The 20,728-nt window shown below is 34.3% G+C and overlaps 2 protein-coding genes across 3 annotated transcripts; one reads left to right on the top strand and one right to left on the bottom strand.

The window, feature by feature from the left end:
* Positions 1–304: 304 nt before the first annotated feature.
* Positions 305–1,291, bottom strand: LOC110740210 (histone-lysine N-methyltransferase, H3 lysine-9 specific SUVH5-like). Its single transcript, XM_021920691.1, has one exon. It carries the CDS (start codon positions 1,289–1,291, stop codon positions 305–307), a length of 987 nt encoding a protein of 328 aa, XP_021776383.1.
* Positions 1,292–8,587: 7,296 nt separating this feature from the next.
* Positions 8,588–13,062, top strand: LOC110740236. Of its 2 annotated transcripts, none has more exons than XM_021920721.1 (6): positions 8,588–8,813; positions 8,904–9,475; positions 9,716–10,063; positions 10,720–11,106; positions 11,739–11,950; positions 12,209–13,062. In XM_021920721.1, the coding sequence occupies exons 1-6, from the start codon at positions 8,686–8,688 to the stop codon at positions 12,455–12,457; spliced, it is 1,896 nt and encodes a 631-aa protein (XP_021776413.1). In that variant the 5' UTR covers positions 8,588–8,685; the 3' UTR covers positions 12,458–13,062. The 2 variants fall into 2 exon arrangements, with proteins under 2 accessions (XP_021776413.1, XP_021776414.1); XM_021920722.1 differs by having other exon boundaries at positions 8,589–8,813; positions 8,907–9,475.
* Positions 13,063–20,728: the final 7,666 nt, after the last annotated feature.

Here is a 20,728-nt window from a genome sequence, read left to right on the forward strand (position 1 = left end):
TAAACTTGAAAACTGAATCAAGTAATCAACAATGAAGAAGCTCCTTCTATTTCATTCACTGTATTACAAAAAACCTTGACAGTTACATTTTTCAGTCTCTACACATACTAGCTTCAATTCAACAAGTGTGAAAGCCTATCATGTCAGTACAATGATACTTCTTGAGCTGCATACATCAAGAATATATCATGCAAGAACAAACTACAATTAAAGGAACTAATATCTTCCTAAATGAAGCAAAACAAGTAAACAAAAAGCTCAACCATTGCATTCACCAATCTGCACAATAGCACAATCTAAACCCTCAAAACTGGTACCGCCTACACGATTGCCACGGAACAGCAGGCTGTCCAGCACACCGAGTCAATTGAAACTCGTAAATCATGTTCCCGCTTGGCCCTTTCTTCTTAATACATGTCTGCACCTCATACAGTCCATCATACACATACAAGATCTTTTGACCATACCTTCTATCCAATGTAAGCCCCCTGACCACCCTAACCGGCTTATTCTCTTCCTTGTTATTCCACAAAGCTTTATTTCCTCCCTTAAGCTCCTGATCAGGAGGTTTCCCGGTCTTGTTCCGCCTCAAAACCCCTCCTTCCCCAATGTAAACCAGAGCATTGGGATCATTCATTTTGTCCAAATGTCTCTCACTAGCTACAATACAAGTAGCCAATCTCCCTCCACCCCACTCCATTGTATCGATATCGCGCTCGTAATGCTTATGCAGCCCTACAAAGGCCAATTCCACCCTGTAATGAAATTTATCACCAACTTCTACACCAGGTACAGCTCCAATCATCAATGTAGATTGGTTTGAAATCTTCCCTTCCTTCCTCAATTCAGCACAAGCTACTGTATTAATCCTTCTAATTCCTCTTCCACTCATTGAAATTTCCTTACACCTCTTCCTAAACAATTCCACCATTTCCAACACTTTCCCCCTTTCCCTAGAAATGTTCTGGGATTTCTTCATCTCATCCACCTTCTCCTTCTTCCTATCTCCTGCACTTCTCTCAGTAAATGCGTCGAAACCCAAACCCGGCAACGCTTTTCCCTTCACATTCTGAGGGATTTTCACAGCAACCCCATCATCAATTGGTGGTTTACTTCTCACAGCAGGCACAGAGCGTCTCCAAGCAGTGGAATTACTGCAAAATCCAGGAATTTTCTCACTCTCAGCAGGTTTTTCAGAGGGTTTTTGATTGGTTTTGGGGGAATTTGAGCCACACCCAGGAGGAAAATCTCTAGCATAATGATGAACTCTCTTCACAGTTGAAAATTCCATAAAGGGTGGGTTTGAAATCCCAAATTGTGGCGGGAAATCCCGGACAATGAAACCCTAGATCTCTTACTTCCATGGTTTTCAGCTTCCATTATTAGAAATTTTGAAAAAACAGGGGAAGGGGGAAAATGGGTATGAATTCAAACTCAATGTGAGTAAAACTATGAGAAATTTAAAGATTTATAGCTCGAAATTTTGTAAAGAACAGCGAAAACCCAATGAATAACCCAGAATAATTCCAGGTTAAATGCAAAAGTGAAGGAAATTTTGGGATTTTTCAAGTTTCTCGGTTGTTGTGTGTTCAAAATGTGTGGATTATAATAAAGGAGTGAAAATGATAAAAGTTGTGAGAAGGAATTGAAGGGTTTTCTTTAATAGGGTGGTTTCAGGAGAGAGAAAGTTGTCATTGTAAACGCCATTGATAAGAGGTTTGAGAGCTCAACAGAAGAGGAGGGAAAGAAATGAAGTGTGTGTATAACTAACTGTATTTTTGACTCTGAAGACGCAGATTCTATTTATTACTACTTTTGGCTTTTAGTGATTTTTTCTTTTTTTTTTTTTTGAGGTGATTTTTTGCCAAATGAGTAAATTGAATTTCCAACTGTCTTCCCCCCCCCCCCCCCTCAAAAAATAAAAAATAAAAAATATCTAAAAGATCGGCTAATACTCTACGCGTTTTGTAATAACCAACGTAATTAGTACTCTATCCATTTTGCCTTTAATCTTTACCTTAATGTTTCTGCTTTTCGAAACAAAAGGAAAATAAGAAAGAAAGAAACTAAACAATGTAATTAATGTGGCGATTGAGAAAAGAGAATGAAGTTTAAAATAAATTGAAATTTTGCAGGGAAAAAATTATTTAGTGAAAAATTGTTTTAAAAAATGTATAAAAAGAGAGAAAAAAGTAATAAAATTTTGGGACACTCACCAAATTGCATTAGATCATACATAAGAAAATTGATGGGAATTTTTCTGACTATATACAGAAATATTTCAAATGAGAATAACTTTTTTAACGTAATAATCAAGAAACAAGTACATAACAATTAGGAAGTATATAGTACAGTGGTGGGATAGTCTTTTTTATTCATAGAATGATACTCCCTTCATCTCATAATATAGTTCCTATTGTGTTTTTTTTTCACAATATTTACGAAATGAGAGGAGAAGTGGAAAAAGTACATTAAAAGTGGAAAGAAGCTAGACAAGTGGATAATTTAAGAGAAAAAAAAGTGAAAAGTACAATTATAGATAGAAGTTAGAGAGAGAAAGTGGAAAAAAGTACAATGCAAGTGGATAATTTAAGGGTAAATTAAAAAGTTAAATGAATAAAGTTAAAAAAATGAGGGTATAATGGTCTTTACATGTTATCCAGAAATAGAAACAAGAACAACATTTTGGGTCTCCAAAATAGAAAAACAGGAACTATATTGTGGGACAGAGATGGGGAAGGAGGAAAAAAAAAGAAAAAAAAAAAAACAAGGGTACAGTTTTGCAAATATATTAAAGTAAAATATATAGGGGTACTTAAGTTGTTTTTAGCTTAGGAGTGTGTCAAATATTAAAAATCGACCAAATATAAAAAGTGTGTTATTTATTATGAAACGGAGGAAAAGTAAAGTATATTAAAGAACAATCAAGAAACCATGCCAAAACAAGTATAAGAAAATGTAAAGGGACACTTCAAAATATTATGCTCTTATAAGACAATCCTTAAGGACTAAGAAGAGTATATATAGTGTAACTTATTGTATCGATGAAGTTGCTTTCAAACATAAGTCTTTATGAACATTCATCTTGATTTGATCTTCTGGTTATTATTACTCCATCCCTTTTTCTGGTTCAGTGACACATCTTCTGATCACATTTTGCATCCCACTATAATTATTTTACATACTTCATATTACTGATATTAGGTTTGACTTAATTTTTTTAGTTATATTTAATAATATAATGTTGTTGTATACTCCGTAATATATTGTCGTATAAGTTACAATATATATTTCTTCATAATATTAATTATATAAAAAATTTACACAAATGTTCAAGCATATGTCTCAGCATGTGAGAAAAGTGCTAGTGTATCACTTGAATAAAAGAGTGAATATGAAAGTAGCAAAAAATGATGTATAGGATAAAAGAATTTTGGTACGTAGGGTTAAGTTTGCATGTGTATAGTCTTTTTTTTATTTTTTATTTTAATTTAGAATCATGTAATGTTTATTCAAAATAAATGAATAAAAATAAAACAAAATATATGTAAGGTAAAAAAAACTAAATAATGTTATCTATTTTGCTCATATAATTTCAAGATTTTATATGTTCAGATCATATGCATACAATGAGAAGAAAAAAAATATATATATCTCTCAACCACTAAAACTTAATGTTTGGCGAAAATTGCATGGATATGCAATTAGACAACTATGTTAGGGATGTTTCATCATATTTGCAACTAAAAAAAGAAATAGTGGGTGATTGAGGTCTAACAGTAGAAATTTATGTATATAAGAAATTACTTATAAACATTGTTTCGGATAAAAACAATAGGTCCTTTGTCTAGACCTTACTTGTAGGCTGAAGATTGGACTCGGACCAAGTGATGAATGGGACAAGGGTTTCCTGCACAGCAAACACACGTAAACTGGCCTCGGGGGTTGTGCCGAGGAAGACCCCTCCGATGCCAAAGTCAGTACAGTGTTTAGAGAGAGAAAGCTATGCAAGAGAGTTAATGCATGAGGCTTGAAGTGAATGAATTGAGAGAGAGAAGTCAAGGCTTTTATATACCTTACTCAAATGGATAAATTGGGCCTTGAGGTCAAATGGGTTTGCCATGTTGGCCGGGCCTTCGACTGACTTGACATGTATTAGGAGAGTTGAATCTTTTTTTGGGCTTTGTAATTGAATCATTTATGGACCGGCCTAATTGGAATAAATTGGATCCAAACAAACATAATACTGAGTAATGTAATTAGTAAAAAGAGATGTCTAAAGTCATAACAAGTACTCCATTAAAAAATTAAAAATTAAAAATTAAAAATTAAAAATGATTTTTGTCATTTCATTTTGCTGGCCTTTCAAGGATAAGTTAGATGATCTGGTCGAAGATTTAAAGTCATGAAACACAAGTCTTAATTATTTTTTTTGTTACACCAATTCTTAATTTTATTATGTTAATGAAATTGTAGTAAAAACTAATTATATGAAGTCTCGCAATTTCAAACATACACCTAACTGGACTTTATCTTCAACAATTAGTACACATAAGTTGTGTGCAAAAAACACACTAGCACATGTAATGTGTGCGCTATATATGCCATAATATGCATGAAAGTCTGAGGACACATAAAGCATGTATTACTAATGTGCATGAAGGCCATGCACTATATATGAATTGAATTATTGAAGCTCTTAGAGGAATTGGTAATGCACCATAATAGTTGCATATATATACAAATTACTTATAAAGGGTTTCTTCCATCTTCAAGTTGCATTCCTTATCAAAATCATGATAGGTGTGGTATAGCACATAATCGTGTGTTGCTGAATCCATCACCATTCTCTCGATGCCTTAGAACCTGCATATAATAGACCATGTACAATATTATGCGCTATAAAACATTTCAAGAATCATAATCAGAAAACTTAATTAAACTGTTATATCAACATTGAAGTTCAGAAACTTTCATAATTTGATTACTAAGTACACAAGATTGTAGATACATACATATAACAAAGTCTCATAATTACAATTTACAAAGTAGGACAAATTTTTCGAACAGTAACAATACATAGATTGTGACTAGATAACATATCGTAAGTTTTATCGGTTTTATTTTCACTTTGAAAATTTATACAAACTCTTCTCATTCAGTTGCCAGAAATCGACATTAACATATATGAATTACTTAGTATAATAAATCATCGTTCATCATTACTCCGATCCTACAGCGCTAGCCTATCAAACTCCCAAACCCTTTTTGAGACATACACTAGTTAAGTTTTGTTTGGAACAATAGTTTTACAGAAATCAATGGGCTCTCATGTGAAGGGGCGTGATAGAGTATATAAATCGATCCTGGGCTTCAACTATCAGTTTAAGCTTTTGGTTGAGTTGGTCCGCTAACATGGTATCAAGAACCAGCGTGACACAAAGGTCACGGGTTTGAATATTAAACGCTAGGTATGGTGGGGCTCATGTTGCATCCACACTTCAAGCTCAATGGGCTCTCATGTGAGGGGGCGTGATAGATTATAAAACTTATTTATGGGTTTCAACCATCATCTTAAACTTTTGGTTGAGTTGGTCCTCTAACAAGATGTATACAAGTTGACAACTTTGAAGAAAATAGCACACTGGTAGGAGAAGCTGGGGCGCTGGGCTCAACCTTTAGCAAAAATCTCGGCGAGCTAGAGTTGCAAACATTGCAGTAAAACCTGCAATTAGAAAGAGAGTCAAGCCACTGTCAACAAATGATAAACGAGCCTGGCCACACCCGTCACAAGTGTTCACTGTACAAGTACAAGAAGGTTCCACCTCAAAACCATATGACAATGAGGGGAGTAGCCCCTTAGCCTTATAAAGTAGACACAACATTCTTGTTTCTTCAATATGGGATACTTTCCAACACTTTCAATATGGAACAATACTTTCAGTCACATGTGGGTTTGCTCATGGGCTCAACACTCCCCCTCACATGTGAGTTGTCCATAATACTGGCCCAAATTACAACACAACCCAACCTGAGCTCTGATACCATGACAAATTAGGGTGAAGAGAGAATAGAATGGCTTATTATTATTGATCATCAATAGGCTATTTATAATAGCAACATAACATTCGTAAATACTCTAAACCCTAAACTTCCTTATAAGATAATATTTCAATTTCAATACTTAACCTAATTCTATGTATCTTAAAATATCACAAAAGATATATTATTTTCTCCTAAATAATATCATAAGATCTGTGAAAAATATATCACAATAATATATTTTCCTATATTCCTAACACCCTCCCGCAATCGTAACGGCAGTAACACGAAAGTTACGATTGGAAATTCCACTTTGTTGAAGTCGAGATGCATGTCGCCTTCATTTTTTTTTTTCCTTCAATGATGAGAACATTCATCTTTTTCGAACTCATCAGTCAATCAAGCATGAACGTCATTCTTTTCGAACCTGCAAATATAACAATTTTGGTTTTTCCAGTGCAAAAACGAGCTCCAATCAAATATTGGTTTTTCAGAGTAAACCACACTCAAATCTCTTATTGGTTTTTCAGAGTAAACCACACTCAAATCTCTTATTGGTTTTTCAGAGTAAACCACACTCAAATCTCTTATTGGTTTTATTTTAGAGCAAAACCAAACTCATATCCAAAAGAGCAAAATCATGCTCGAATCAACTCACAAAAAATCACCCCATTCTTAAAGAGTGACAAAAGTCACGCATGTTGATGTAATTACATCAAGACATCACCATATTCACCAACAAATGCTTAAATTGCATTCACGTACTTGCGAAAATATTATATATATATATATATATATATATATATATATATATATATATATATATATATATATATATATATATATATATATATATATAATCGGCAAGGGGAAAATTTTTGTGAACGGTCCCAAGATTTAACCTGCTCTTGATACCATGTTAAATTATGGGGAAAATATTTCTCTGTATTTTCTTTTTCCTTGTATTTTCCCATTTCTAATATATTCGGCCACATTATAATATATATAGACAATAGGAATACCTAACCCTAATATTCCTTAATATCTTAACTTCCTAAAATCTATCACAATATACCACATATATCTTTTCACAATAAGATCTCATATGATATTATTCTCATAATATCATATCACAATATACTCCTATCTCAATACCCTCCCTCAAGTCGGAGGTGTAGATCTCGAACGTCCGACTTGGACAATAAAAGAAAATCTTCATCTTGTTGTCATCATCAAGCTGCAATATGTAATCATTAAACGATCCTTCAAAAATCACCAAAAAAAATCTTCTTGAACTTGAATACTTGATCATGCGACGTTCTTGATCTTGATTTCTTTTATAATCAGCACAATAATATATTTTCCTATATTCCTAATAACAAACGATGGATTTTTTTTTCAACAACTGCTAAATGATATATTTATTATTTGAGCATACTCCGAATACAAGATCGATATTTAAATTTTAAACTAGACATATGGGCATGTGTTCACAGATCGATATATAATGTCTAGTAGGCAGTGGTCATGTTGAACATTTTATACACAGATCGAGCTTAGTTATACACTTAGCTATATGTTCATCAGTGTGTAACCAAAGAATATATCCTCTTTAAAGAATATATATCATAGTTGTCAAGTGATGATAAGATCAGTAACAGCTACAAGTACATCATTCACGAGCACTAAAAACACAAAGTTTCAGCACACTCGTTGCATAATGACCATGATTAAAACAAGTTTATAGAGAGTCGGAGATTCAAGAAATCCATAAATTAAATTCTAATTGTTCAATAACACTAATAATAATATTTTCAACATTTATAAAAGAAGAAAAACACAGAAATGAAAGGAGAAAAAAAAAAAAAAAGAATCTTCCTACCTACCAGCAAGGTAACCCAATTTCTTCACTTGTAGTCTAGGGCTTTGCTTACCATTGGGCTTCGTTGCTTTCTTGGTCTTGGATTGAACCTAAAGCCTTACAAACTTACTGCATATTTAAGACACTCAATGATTAAAGCACTTGATGACAAGCACAAAATTTCATATATGAGCACCGTGTGGTCGGGGTTACTTATTCAGAGTTACTCAGCCGGTCAGGGGTTTCTTGGTCATGGCTTACTTATTCAATGGTTACTCTCATACAGAAAACGCACTAACCGACTGAGTAACCCCAAAATAAGTAACCCTTGATCAACTAAGTAACCCCTAAATAAGTAACCCCGGCCATACGGTGTGACCAGTCACACTGAAAAGCAGTTTCATGGCCTCACTCTATTTTTCCAACGGTGGAGATTCTGCTAGAGGTAGTCTTTTACAACGATATTTTACATTCTTTTATTTCTCACATCATTTTTTTAGGTAGTTTCTCATAAAATTTGGATTTTATTAGGAAATTTCCGACAAAAAAAAATCCTATTAGAAACTGTTTTCGGGATGAAAAAGAAAAAAAAAATTTGAAAAATAAAAGCTAGCAATATTGACCGAAAAGATTGAAACGTGTTGAAAGCAACCAACCAAATAAAAGCAAATTGCTTTCTTTTTTATTATTTGGGTTGGGATACTTTAAAGTGTAAGAGAGTAAGATAATACAGGTAGGAGTCTCATTAGTTAGTGCAAATTAAAGGAAGTTAAAAATAAAGAATGCCATGTTCAAGAAAAGAAGCAGTTGTTAAGCTCTTCTACAATGTCACAACCATTGCAAAGTTCTTCTTTCTCTTCTTCTATCTCTTCTCTCTCTTTGTCGCAAAGATCTTCACTTACTTTTTCAGGTTATTAATTCCTCATTATTTACATTCAATTATACATAAAAAAAAATGAAAATGATTTAACATGTACTAACTGTAACGTTGTTAATCTAGCAGAACAGAAGATGATGATGAATACGAAGATGAGATGTTATATGAAGACGAAGACGAAGAAGAAGAGGAAATAACAACAACAACGGAGGTGGAAGACGAAGAAGATGAACTAGTACAAGAGTATATGCGGTATTCATATGTGGGTGAAGAAGATCATCTTGTTGCTCATGTAGTAAATGACGGCGAGGCCTTAGTTTTCGTTCCGAAAGATAGCTTGCATGATCATAGTAACTCCGATGAGAGCGTATTTCAAGATCCTGTTGAAGTTTTTAAGGAAGAGGTGTCCTGTTTTGAGAGCTCGTCTATTAGCTCTTCAGAATTCGATGGTGGTTGTAATAATGATGATATTGTTCAGAGCAATGCTTATGAGGTTGAAAATGAAGATTATGCATTAGATTACGACAAATCCAATTATTTGAATGATCAAATAATCTCTGGTTTCCGAGAAGAAGATGAGAGCAACATCAAAAATGACCAAATCTACGAGGACTTTCGTCGAAAATCTCCAATTGAGCTTTTGAAATATGGCTTCGAGGAGAATAATAATGATGCCACTGATAATAAAAATCATGGTATGTATATATGTTCTCTGTCCCTTATGTATGTTTTTGCACGGTCCCTAGCGTATAGACTAAATTTGATTATTAATATTTTTGGTTGCGTATAAATAAGATTGTTTAATTTGTGTATATGTTCTCTATCCCTTATGTTTGTTTTTGCACAATCCCTAACCTATAGTCTAAATTTGATTATTAGTATTTTTGGTTGCGTATAATTAAGATTGTTTAATTTGACTGTCCTCGATCTTGTAGGAGAAAAGAGTGAAGAGAAAATTGAAGTAGCAAAAAAGGAAGACGCGAATTTCACAAGGGATGACAAATTTCTAATATTCGCCCCACCAAAATCCGATTCAAAGAAAATGAACGTAGACATGGAAAAAGAGAAAGAGAGGATGTTCGAGGACACGTACACGATTGGATCAACCTCTAAGAGTTCCTCCGAATGGAGAAGTTCAATAAGGGATTCGTGTACAGATGATCCCTTCTCTTCCTCGTCTAGGAGGAGCTGCCCTAAATGGGAGTCTTATGCCGTGTATCAAAAATATGATGAGGAGATGATGTTTCTCGACAGAATTAGCGCACAAAAGCTTCATGAAACTGGTATGTTATACATCAATAGTTGTTATTACGTACCAACATAATTTACTCCATTGTAGTTTAATTTTGATGGATCTATTTAATTAATTTTTTTTTTTTTTTTTTTTTTTTTTTGGTGAGAATTTATATTTTTATCCCAATTCTAAAATCCTAATTTATTTTGTGAGCAAGTAATTGTTTGTCAAGCATACTCCTCTAGTAAAAATTAAGATATCTATTGATTAGCGTGAGATTGGTATAATTGTTATAAATGTACTTCATATTTTATATAAGATCCACCCGATTCCTTATTACAAGGGATTATGTCTAAAAGGTGGTTATAATGGTACCACATAGATTCTCCTATATTGAGTAACTTGCATTTTAAAACGAAAGAAAATGACCATTTTACCCACATTACTTCTAAGTTAAGCATTGAACTACCAAAGCATTACAATAGTTTCGTCAACTTGGAACTTGTTCCCTTCCCTTCAAATAAGATGATTTGATCTGAATATTTTAAGATATAGTCTAGTATTTTAATAAGTCTATCTAATATGATGTGAATATTTCTGGTCTAATTTGAACAAAAATCTGAAATAATAAGTATATATTTGAAATAATAAGCTGAAGAGAACAAGTTCTTGCTTAATTGATTAATTTTACAATTGATTGTGTAGAATCATTGAAGTCATTCCAAGTGGAACCAAGATCAATATCCCAAAGAATTGTACACAAACTTGGTAACAAGAAGAAGCCAAGTTCAGGCGACGAAATCTACAAGAACAACCCTTATAATGAACTAGAGGTTGCATATGTTGCTCAAATATGTTTAACGTGGGAGGCGCTTAACTGGAACTACGTAACCTTCAAGCGGAAGCTCGTGTCGAAAACCGAACTAGTAGACCCTGGTTGCCCGGCTTATATTGCACAGCAATTCCAGCAATTTCAAGTACTTCTTCAAAGGTACAATGAAAATGAGCCTTATCAACGCGGTAAAAGGCCAGAAATTTATGCGCGAATGAGGGGCCATGCTCCTAAATTGCTTCAAGTACCTGAATATCATGGTGAGTTTCATTTTTAATTTTTCAAAAACTTTTAATCTTGGAACCAAATTTACATGACTTGTATGGCTTGACTAACAATTTTTAAGGAAAACATTAGCGTAACATCTAATAATTGAGAGTGAGCGAGAGATACCTCAAGTGGTTAGAGCTTCCCTTCTAGTGTTACTTGTTGGTTACTTGCCTTTTTGTGTTATTCTAGTTAAATTTGAGTACAAGGTAATAATGAAGAATCTTGATAATTTAGTGCACGGTCGATCTTAATAAAGTTTACTTCATAATAATGCGTGAGAATTAGCCTAATCATAACCAATCATTGGTTCAACACATTGATATATCCTATTGTTATTCAAGAGTACATGAATCATATATTATGAAATCATAATGCAAAATGTGCCAAGAGTTCAACCAAAGAAAAGGTTTCGTGTATTTTTAGTTTTGTACTAGCCGAGGTACAATTCTTTAGCCATATTAGTTGCTTGTCGTCTTTTAGAAAATTGAGAATTTATGACAAAACAGATAGCAAGTTGTTCAAACGGTCTAACAATTTTATGTAGTTATGTCCATTATGAACCCGAATATATTATTGCTTCTTACAGAGTAGTTCTTACATCATTAAATTGTTCAAATTACAGATTATGAAGGAGAAGAAAAGGAATTAAGTGGAGGAAGAATAGCATCAACATTGTTCCTTGAGATACTAGAAGATTCAATTCAAACATTTATGAACTTTCTTAAAGCAGATAGAGAGAGTCATTGTCAAGTTATCACTTCTTTTTTTAAAATACGTCCAAGAGGATCAATCGATCCTACCGTTCTCAAAGTGTTCAAGAAATGCAACAAAAAGGTCAGCTCAAGCATCAATATATATATGTCAATAACATATATCTATTTTTTAATAATTTCGTTAAAATTTATTTAAAGATATTAATGACTAAAATTGTGCATTCACTCATGTATTAGTGAAAGTGTGAAACTGTTACACTTATTCAAATACAGATGAATATCTCTTATTAAATTTTATAATGTTTGTTCATACACTTTTTATAAAATAATGATGCATATACGTAACATATTCTAATATATTGTGAATGTATATTTGCAGAAGAAGCTGAAGCTGAATGAATTACAACGTTCGTGTATATGCTTCAAAAAGAGGAATCTAACAAGGGAAGAAGAAATGGAGATTTTGATGAGTTTAATCGATTTAAAAGTGGTATCAAGAGTTTTAAGAATGGCAGAAATAACACAAGAACAATTACATTGGTGTGAAGATAAGATGGGCAAAATAAGAATTTTTGAAGGGAAGAAATTACAAAGAGATTCCTCCCCTCTTTTCTTTCCTGCTCATTGACCCAATTTAAATAAAATAACATGCTTTTGCTTTGGTGACTAGACTTTGCATCTTCATTGAATATATGAATATCCCTTTGGAAGTCCCATTTGCTTTTGGGTTTATCATACAGGTTATTTACCATAAATAAATTATGGGGCTGCCAAACACGTTAAACTTTTGACACATACATACAAAGACCTGATCAAGTGTGGCCCGACCCAACCCGATTTTTGTTTGGCCGGGTTTGAAAATGCGTTTTTATGCATATTTAGTTGATTTTTTAGGTCCGACACTCCGACTCGAAAAGCCCGCACGGCCCAACCATTTTGGACAGGTTTGGACACAAAAATTCCGGCCCGAAAAGTGGGCATAATGTTTTAACTCCAACCTGGCCGGCCCGACGTTTGATCAGGTCTACATACAATATAGTAAGTTTGGAAAAGCGTTATCTCCACTGACGTGTGTAATTGACACACTTATCTGTAATCAGTACCCTATATAGGTGGAAATAAAAATCTAGTTTAACCCCTTGTACTTTCTAAAAAAATTATTTTTAGGGTAACGTTATACTCTGTATATAGTCTTTACTAAGAATAAGCGTTGTATAAATTTTCTAGTTTGGCATTAATTTAAGAATGTATGTCAAAATCACGCGCAAATTATTGTAATTTAATGTTGTATTTTTTTCATTTTTAACGTCTTATATGTAGTCCTAAAGGTTGTGTACTTATGTATATCAATTTCCTTATTTGTATTTGTAATTTTTTTTTGTTTGTGGTCCACAATATAGACTTTTTTTTAAAAATGGAATAGGGAGGGATGATTTTAATAAATAATAATAGTCATTCGTCACTTACAATCATCCCTTAAGAGATCTAAATTTTCAATACAAAGATTAAATACCCCTAAACTAATGGCATCGCTTCTGAACTGTTCCTGAATAATTTTAGATGTATTTGCATCGTTATTGACGAAGCTCCATTGATGTATAGTAGTAAAAGTGATAAAACTTAATTGACCATCAAGATCTGCAAATTTGCAAAACGAATCTTCTAAATCTGCACCCCTATACCAACAGACCCACAATTCCACAAATTTACAAGATGAATCTTCCAAATATGTATCTCTGCACACACAAAAAACAAACAAACAAATAATACTAAACCCTACATGGAGGGATTAGGATTGACTATAATCACCATATTGTTGGTGATCTTTATTGGCTAAAAACAATAAATTGAAGAAGAATTTGGGGCTTACTATCGATAAAAATCGATGGCACCCCCTAAGTTTTACTATAATAGCTAGGTTTGAAGAGAGAGAATAGAGAAGTTTTTAGGGTTTTTTTTGGTCCACAATAGGTGATAAACCTTTAAAAGGAATTTTCTTGAATATCCTTACTGAATAACCCTTTTTTGTAAGGAAAAAAAAAAGGAGAAAGTGGAGTAATATATTAAGGGATCCTTCGTGCGTGCATGCCCACAAATCAAAGGGAAAAATAAATGAAGTGGATGAGATGACCAAAAAAGATTTGAAGGAATCTAAAAAAGATAGAAGAGTCGGAGTATAACTTTGTTTTGGGCTCCTTGATGATGTTCTTAACGTGGAAAGTGAATGAACATGCAAAGAGACAAGTATTGCTTTAGCTTTAGCTTTAACTTTTTTTCATAAGGATTGTTTGTTACATTTTGGATTTGTGAAATAAAAGGTTGTTGCATGTAGAGTAGTGGGAATAAATAGGTTGCTCGTGTTACACTCAAACATTAACAACCCTTTCCTTACAAACTCTTAAATAAACCTGCTAAACTTAGTACTGTCAAAAAAACCGAACCAAACCAGTTAAACCGAACCGATTCAAACCGATCCGAATGAGAACCGAACCGCTTAAAAATCGATTTTTTGAAACCGAAAACCAACCCGAACCGCATTTTAGTAAACCCGAAACCGAACCGATCCGAGTAACATTAAACCATTTAAGAACCGAACCAAATCTAAACCGAACTGAAAGGAAACCGAACCGAAAATGAACCGAACCGTTTCTAACCCGAAACCGTTTGAACTGGCATAAAACCGTTTACATCGAACCGTTAACAAACTGCAAACCGTTTTCACCGAACCGTTTATAAACCGAACCATTTATAAACCGAATCGCTTATAAACCGAACTGTTTATGAACCGAATTGCTTATAAATCGAACCGTTTACAAACCACTTACAACAACTCATCAAATCATGATTATGACACTATTAACTAAATGATCAAAAAAGAAGCAGATAATAATCTGATAGTAAAACAATAATACATTAATGCACTAAACTTTTATAATCTACTTCGTAATAAACTCGTAAGATCAGTATGGCTAAACTTGAAATATAACATGATATGTATTTATAAAATTAATGAGAATTTGCATATAATATGATGCCTCAATATGAAGTGATGAAGTCTCAGCTTGATATAAAACTTGTTAACCAACAAAAAGTTAGAAAGTAGTATAAAATTTCAAACCAAAACTGTTTAATTGTCCGAATCCAAACGACTCGATAAAAAACCGACTTTTTGAAATCAAAAACAGACCTGAACCATAATTTAGTAAGCCTGAAATAAAACCGATCCAAATAATGTTAAATCGTAGAAGAACCGAACCCGTTAACGACCCGAACTAAAATAAAACTGAACCAAAAAAGAACTGAACCGTTTCTAACCCGAAACTGTTTGAACCGGGATAAAAACCGTTTACACCAAACCGTTAACAAACCGCAACCCGTCTGCACTGAACCGTTTACAACACGAACCGAATTTAAACCGGGATAAAAACTGTTTACACCGAACTGTTAACAAATCGCAACCCGTCTGCACCGAACCGTTTACTACCCGGACTGTTTACAACCCGAACCGAATTTAAACCGTTCAAGAATAAACCGAAACCGAATCGAACCAATAATTATTTAAATCAAACTGAAATCGACCCGTAAGACATTTGAACCGATTTCAAACCGACCCGATTTCAAATCGAACCGATTTCAAACCGAACCGAAACCGAACTGTCAAACCGTTTTGACAGTACTGCCTAAACTGGTTCACATTCATTTATTGTGGATCATTAAAAAAGTCAATATGTTAAAATAAATTTATTATGTCAAAATAAAAGTTATTGTTATGTGTGAGATTATTTTGTTTTTAATGAAAGTTTTAATATATTGGTCAATATGAATAATAAAGGTCACTTTGTTAGAATTAAGGTCACTATATTTAATATAACGTCGGATGACACATATATATTTCAGGTTTACAATAATATTAAAAGTCATACAAGTTTTTATCTATTTATTTTGAACACACACAAGTTTTAAATAAAGGTCATTATATTAAATTGAGGGCCACTATGTTTAACATAATGCCACTTATGTACATATGGACCTTAGGTCCACATGCAATACAAGTTTATTTACCCCTTCTAATCCCTAAAATATCAATAAGAAAAATTAAAACTCGTAATGGTTATGCAACCCAGGTTTTACGCAAAATTAAAGTGAAGGAAATTTTGGGATGTTTCAAGTTTCGGGTTTTTTGGTGTTCAAACTTTGTGGAGAAAAATATAGAGGAGTGAAGATGATACAAGTTGTGAGAAGGGATTGAAGGGTTTTGTTATGTACAAAGGATTAAATAGGGTTTTGTTATTTACAAAGCCACCAAGGATAAAATCTAAAAGTTTGGGATTACTCGGCTAATATTATAGGTTTAACTTTGTTAGGGTAATAGAGATTACTTAGTTTGTTGTAGGTATTATTCTAAGTGTTGTAGGGGTTACTCTGTTAGTGCGTATTAAGGGGATTTCTTTGTTTTTTACAAGCGGCCACACAGTGTTGCCAACACAACTGCACAAAAAACGTGGTGAATGTTTATTCAAAATAAATAAATATCTAGATAAAAAATTAAATAAAAATAAAACAAAAATATATGTAAGGTTAATAACTCAATGTTATCCATTTTGTTCATATAATTTGAAGATTTTATATGTTCATATGCATACAATGAGAAGGAAAAAAAACCTCTCACAGTTGCTAAAACTTAATGTTTTATCTTTTGGCGAATATGTGGATATGCAATTACACAATTATGTTAGGATGCTTCATCATATATGCAACAGAAATAGTGGGTGATTGAGGTATAATAGTAGAAATTAATGTACATAAAAAATTAACATTAACATTATAATAATACTTAGCATAGTGACCAATGTAATAAGTAGAAAGAGATATCTAAAGACATACGGAGTAACAAATACAATACTTATACAAGTAAAAAAAAATAATAGTATTTGTCACTCTGTAATCATATTTATTGAGCTTGTCAGGATAAGTTAATTAGGTCAAAGATTTAAAGTGATTTAACACAAGTAATTCATAATTTTATTATGTGAATGAAATTGTAGTACAAACTTATTATATGAAGTCTCGCAATTTTTAACATACTCCTAATTGTACTTGATCTCCAACAATTACTACACATAAGTTGTGTGCAAAAAACTAGAAAAATTACCAAAGTGAGTTTCTTTAAAAAACTGGAAAAATTACCAAAGTGAGTTTCTTTAGTTTAGTATAATGGGACCTGTCACTGCCGTACCACGTATTGGGAGTCGTGTCAGTATCGCCACATCTCGGAGCGTGACGGTGGCCTCCCCAACTGGTAGATGGAAGGAATGAGTCTCCTGTCTCCATCTTTCAAACGAGCGCAGCAATTAGCGGTCGATCTATAGGTGTGAAGGCCATCCTGTGAAATCCGCGAAAACCCACAAAATCGATATAATGTAGTACACGCGGGTCGACGACCCAATCTTCTACCGCCTTGCCAATGTGGTGCCTGCAAAGCAAGAACCACCATGCTTGATCAACCTGTACAACCAACAAAATTACATTGTTAGATCAATTAACATAAAAATTGCCAAAAACATTAAAGATTTGGTAGATGAAAACTTACTGACTGCTCCCATATGTCACGGCTCCGATGGGTGCCCTGAAGTTTCAGGACAGAAGGGTCAGCTGGTCCTGGGTCAGCTCGTGGCGGTCCTTGATCGTGTCCCTCCATGATCTCTGTTCATTGCACAATGTAAAACAAGAAATCAGCTATATCCTAAGTGAAACATACACACACATATTATTAAACTAAGACATAAACTAAGACCAATACCAGTCACCGCCCGTTCGTAACAGACAAGTTCTCTTATTGTGTCCTTCCTGATGACAACGACCACATTTGCTTGGTGGACGGTTAGTCTGATCATCCATTTCATTTTGTATACGCTTCGACTTTGGTCGACCATGTCCTCGGACCATGTTCTCATCAGGAATGATTTTAGGCCCTCTGTATGTCCTCCACGTCGTCTCACAAGGAATAGGCCAGAAGTGTGGGGCATAAGTATTCATATACGCCTCTGATCGTAGGAAATTGTCCACCCATGGTTCAGTACTTAAGACACACGGCTTGAACATGAGAACACGGTAGGTAAAATATCATAGGCTTGTTGCATGTACATGTTCTCAAATTGAAGTTAACGGTATGCTTATGACCTCCTTTTCTGCCTATCCTGTCTCCCCGGTGTGTTTTTACTTGGTATATACCAAGTTGACGGCTATAAACATCCACTGTATGGTATTTTGCTTTTCCGTTATTCTTCTCCAAAATGGAAGTGACCTTAGGTGAGTATGCATATCCGTCGGCACGCCTAGCAAGTGAACTATCCCTTCTTAAATTAAAATACTTGTTAACTCTGTGGAAATTTAACTCGACTTGGGACATGATCAACAGAAAACGAGCTCCCTTCAACACATTGTTAAATGTTCCTAAGAAATTTGTAGTACATATTCCATACCTACGACCAGCGTCATAAAACAAGGACCACCTGCGAAACGGCACATCCATAATGTACTCTAGGGACTTGACACAAGATTCATCGATAGAACGCATATCATCAGTCAATTTTTTTTCTTGGCGTTGGTAAGCAGCAGCCTTGAACATATATCTCATGTTGTTGTTCTTCACATGAGTCCTCAAGTTAGAGGCCATTTGTCGAACACAAAACCTGTGAAAGGCCCGTGGCTCATGAAATCCAACATTCAGGTTAGTCATTGCAGCAATAATCCCAGCATGTCGGTCAGATATAACACATAAGCCATCTCAATTAGTAACATGAACCCGAATGCAGCTTAGAAACCAAGACCAACTGGAGGTGTTTTCCCCTTCAATTATTGCAAATGCTAGAGGAAATACTTGAAAATTAGCATCAACACTTGTAGCAACCAAAAGTGTGCCTTTATATTTCCCATACAAGTGTGTCCCATCAATAGAGAATACAGGCGTGCAATGTTAAACCCATCGATGCAAGGTTTGAAGGCCCAAAACACTCATTCAAACACCTCCATGTTGCCGTAATAAATGCCTTCAGCAATAGCTTTGTATTTCCATAAAACTACGGTGCCCGGGTTTGACTCTTGGAGGGCTTGCATGAAACAAGGAAGTCTTTTGTACGAACTCTCCCAATCCCCAAAAATTTCCGCAATAAATTTCTGTTTGGCATACCATGCTCTTCGATAGGGAACATCGAATTGAAATTTGTTGGAGATGAGATGTTGTATGAATTCAAATCTCAAATATGGATCTTTCTGCACAAACGACTTCACATAGTCACAGATTATGGAGGAGTCCAAGTGTCGGTGATCGCTGGGCGGAACTTCATTCACGCAGTTCTCATGATGTGGGCCCTTGTAAGATACGATCTTAAAGGCATGTGTGGTCAAATTTGTTTTTGTACCATGTAGCGACCAACCACACTCCCTCTTGCATTTAAGATGAAGGACATTCTCATTCGACGTCACCGTGGTGTAGAACTGATTCCGTTCTATGGAATACAATTTTACCATTTCCTGGAGCACTTTCTTACTGTCGAAAGTCATGCCCTTCTCAAATTCTCCCCCGACAACAAACGAAGTCTGGCTCCCCAGATCAGCCCAATACATGTCCACCTCATAGTTCTCGTTTATTTGAGTGAACCAAGGCAATGGAGTTCTAGCCACAGCATCATCAACAGACAATTCGTTGTTTATAACATCTTCCTCATCTCCGCCTTCACCCTCGCCGTTTGTATCATCATACATATCAAGAACAGACAATTCATTGTTTACAACAGCTTCATCATTCACCAAAGTTTGAGACAGTGTTGCTTGAACATGTTTATGCGTAGGAGAGTAATTTTGCAACTGCATCGGTGATGAAATGTCATTGTTTGAGGTGGATGGACCAGGTTGCTGCAACATTGACACCGACGCCCCTTCATGTACAAGTGCAGTAAAATGTGAAATGAATGGAATGTCAAATCGATCATCGTGTAACATTCTACTGAAAGATCCCATTCCATATTCAAATGACGGAATGTTGTATGAGGGCATTTGTAACGAGCTTGTGTTGTATGAGGGAAGATATGTAGGTTGTTGCTCTGTCAAGCGAATAGTCTGTTGAGTACATATAGGCACCATTTCAACATACAAACCAGTGGGAAGAGATCGACCCCATTGCAACGACACCCCTCAAAACCTCCAAATGGTCGTCATTCAAAACAAGTAAGATTTGAACCCCACTGACACTCTCAAACCTCATTTTAATGTTCAGTTCAATATTCGTTGGGTTTGAAGCAGTTATAGTATAAACCTTCTTCAACAAATCATTGTAAGTCATACAAGGTTTTAATGCCAACGGTTCCATTTTTCCTCCTCTATACTCGACGTTCGATCCGACACACAAAATTTCACCCCCCTAACGGCATAACAAAACAATTAATTGTGAAGACACGTTCTACATAACAATCGGAACACATATTAGATGACACAAATACACAACACAACTAAAACGACAATGATTCCATTAAATCCTCAAGCTAAGCGTATATACAACTTAGTGTTCAACAATGTACTTATTTACCTAGTTAATCAACAATGTAGTATATATTTAAATGTACCTAATTCAACAATGTAGTTCGTAAACATACTTGAAATTTACACACTAAGTATGAAGAATAATGTATGCTTCATATACATGATTTGAAATTAAACAACATACATATAAATATACTTAATTTCAATAATTAAACAACAATGTATTATGTAGTTATACTTATTTCGCATACTTGAACAACAATATAGTACATACATTATAAATTACAAACATAAATTCCCAAAAAAATCATAAACAAGTAAAATAGTTAAATTCAATACATACCTCAAATTCAATCAATGT

This window comes from Chenopodium quinoa, unplaced genomic scaffold (genome assembly GCF_001683475.1).
Source record: "Chenopodium quinoa cultivar QQ74 unplaced genomic scaffold, ASM168347v1, whole genome shotgun sequence".
Lineage (NCBI taxonomy): Eukaryota > Viridiplantae > Streptophyta > Magnoliopsida > Caryophyllales > Amaranthaceae > Chenopodium > Chenopodium quinoa.

Excerpts from the sequence above, each read along its gene's own strand:
- LOC110740236 (XM_021920721.1), top strand. The coding sequence starts at position 8,686 with ATGCCATGTTCAAGAAAAGAAGCAGTTGTTAAGCTCTTCTACAATGTC. Across the intron at positions 9,476-9,715 it reads CACTGATAATAAAAATCATG|GAGAAAAGAGTGAAGAGAAA; the intron begins GTATGTATATAT and ends TCGATCTTGTAG. Across the intron at positions 11,951-12,208 it reads TCAAGAAATGCAACAAAAAG|AAGAAGCTGAAGCTGAATGA; the intron begins GTCAGCTCAAGC and ends GTATATTTGCAG.
- LOC110740210 (XM_021920691.1), bottom strand. The coding sequence starts at position 1,291 with ATGGAATTTTCAACTGTGAAGAGAGTTCATCATTATGCTAGAGATTTT.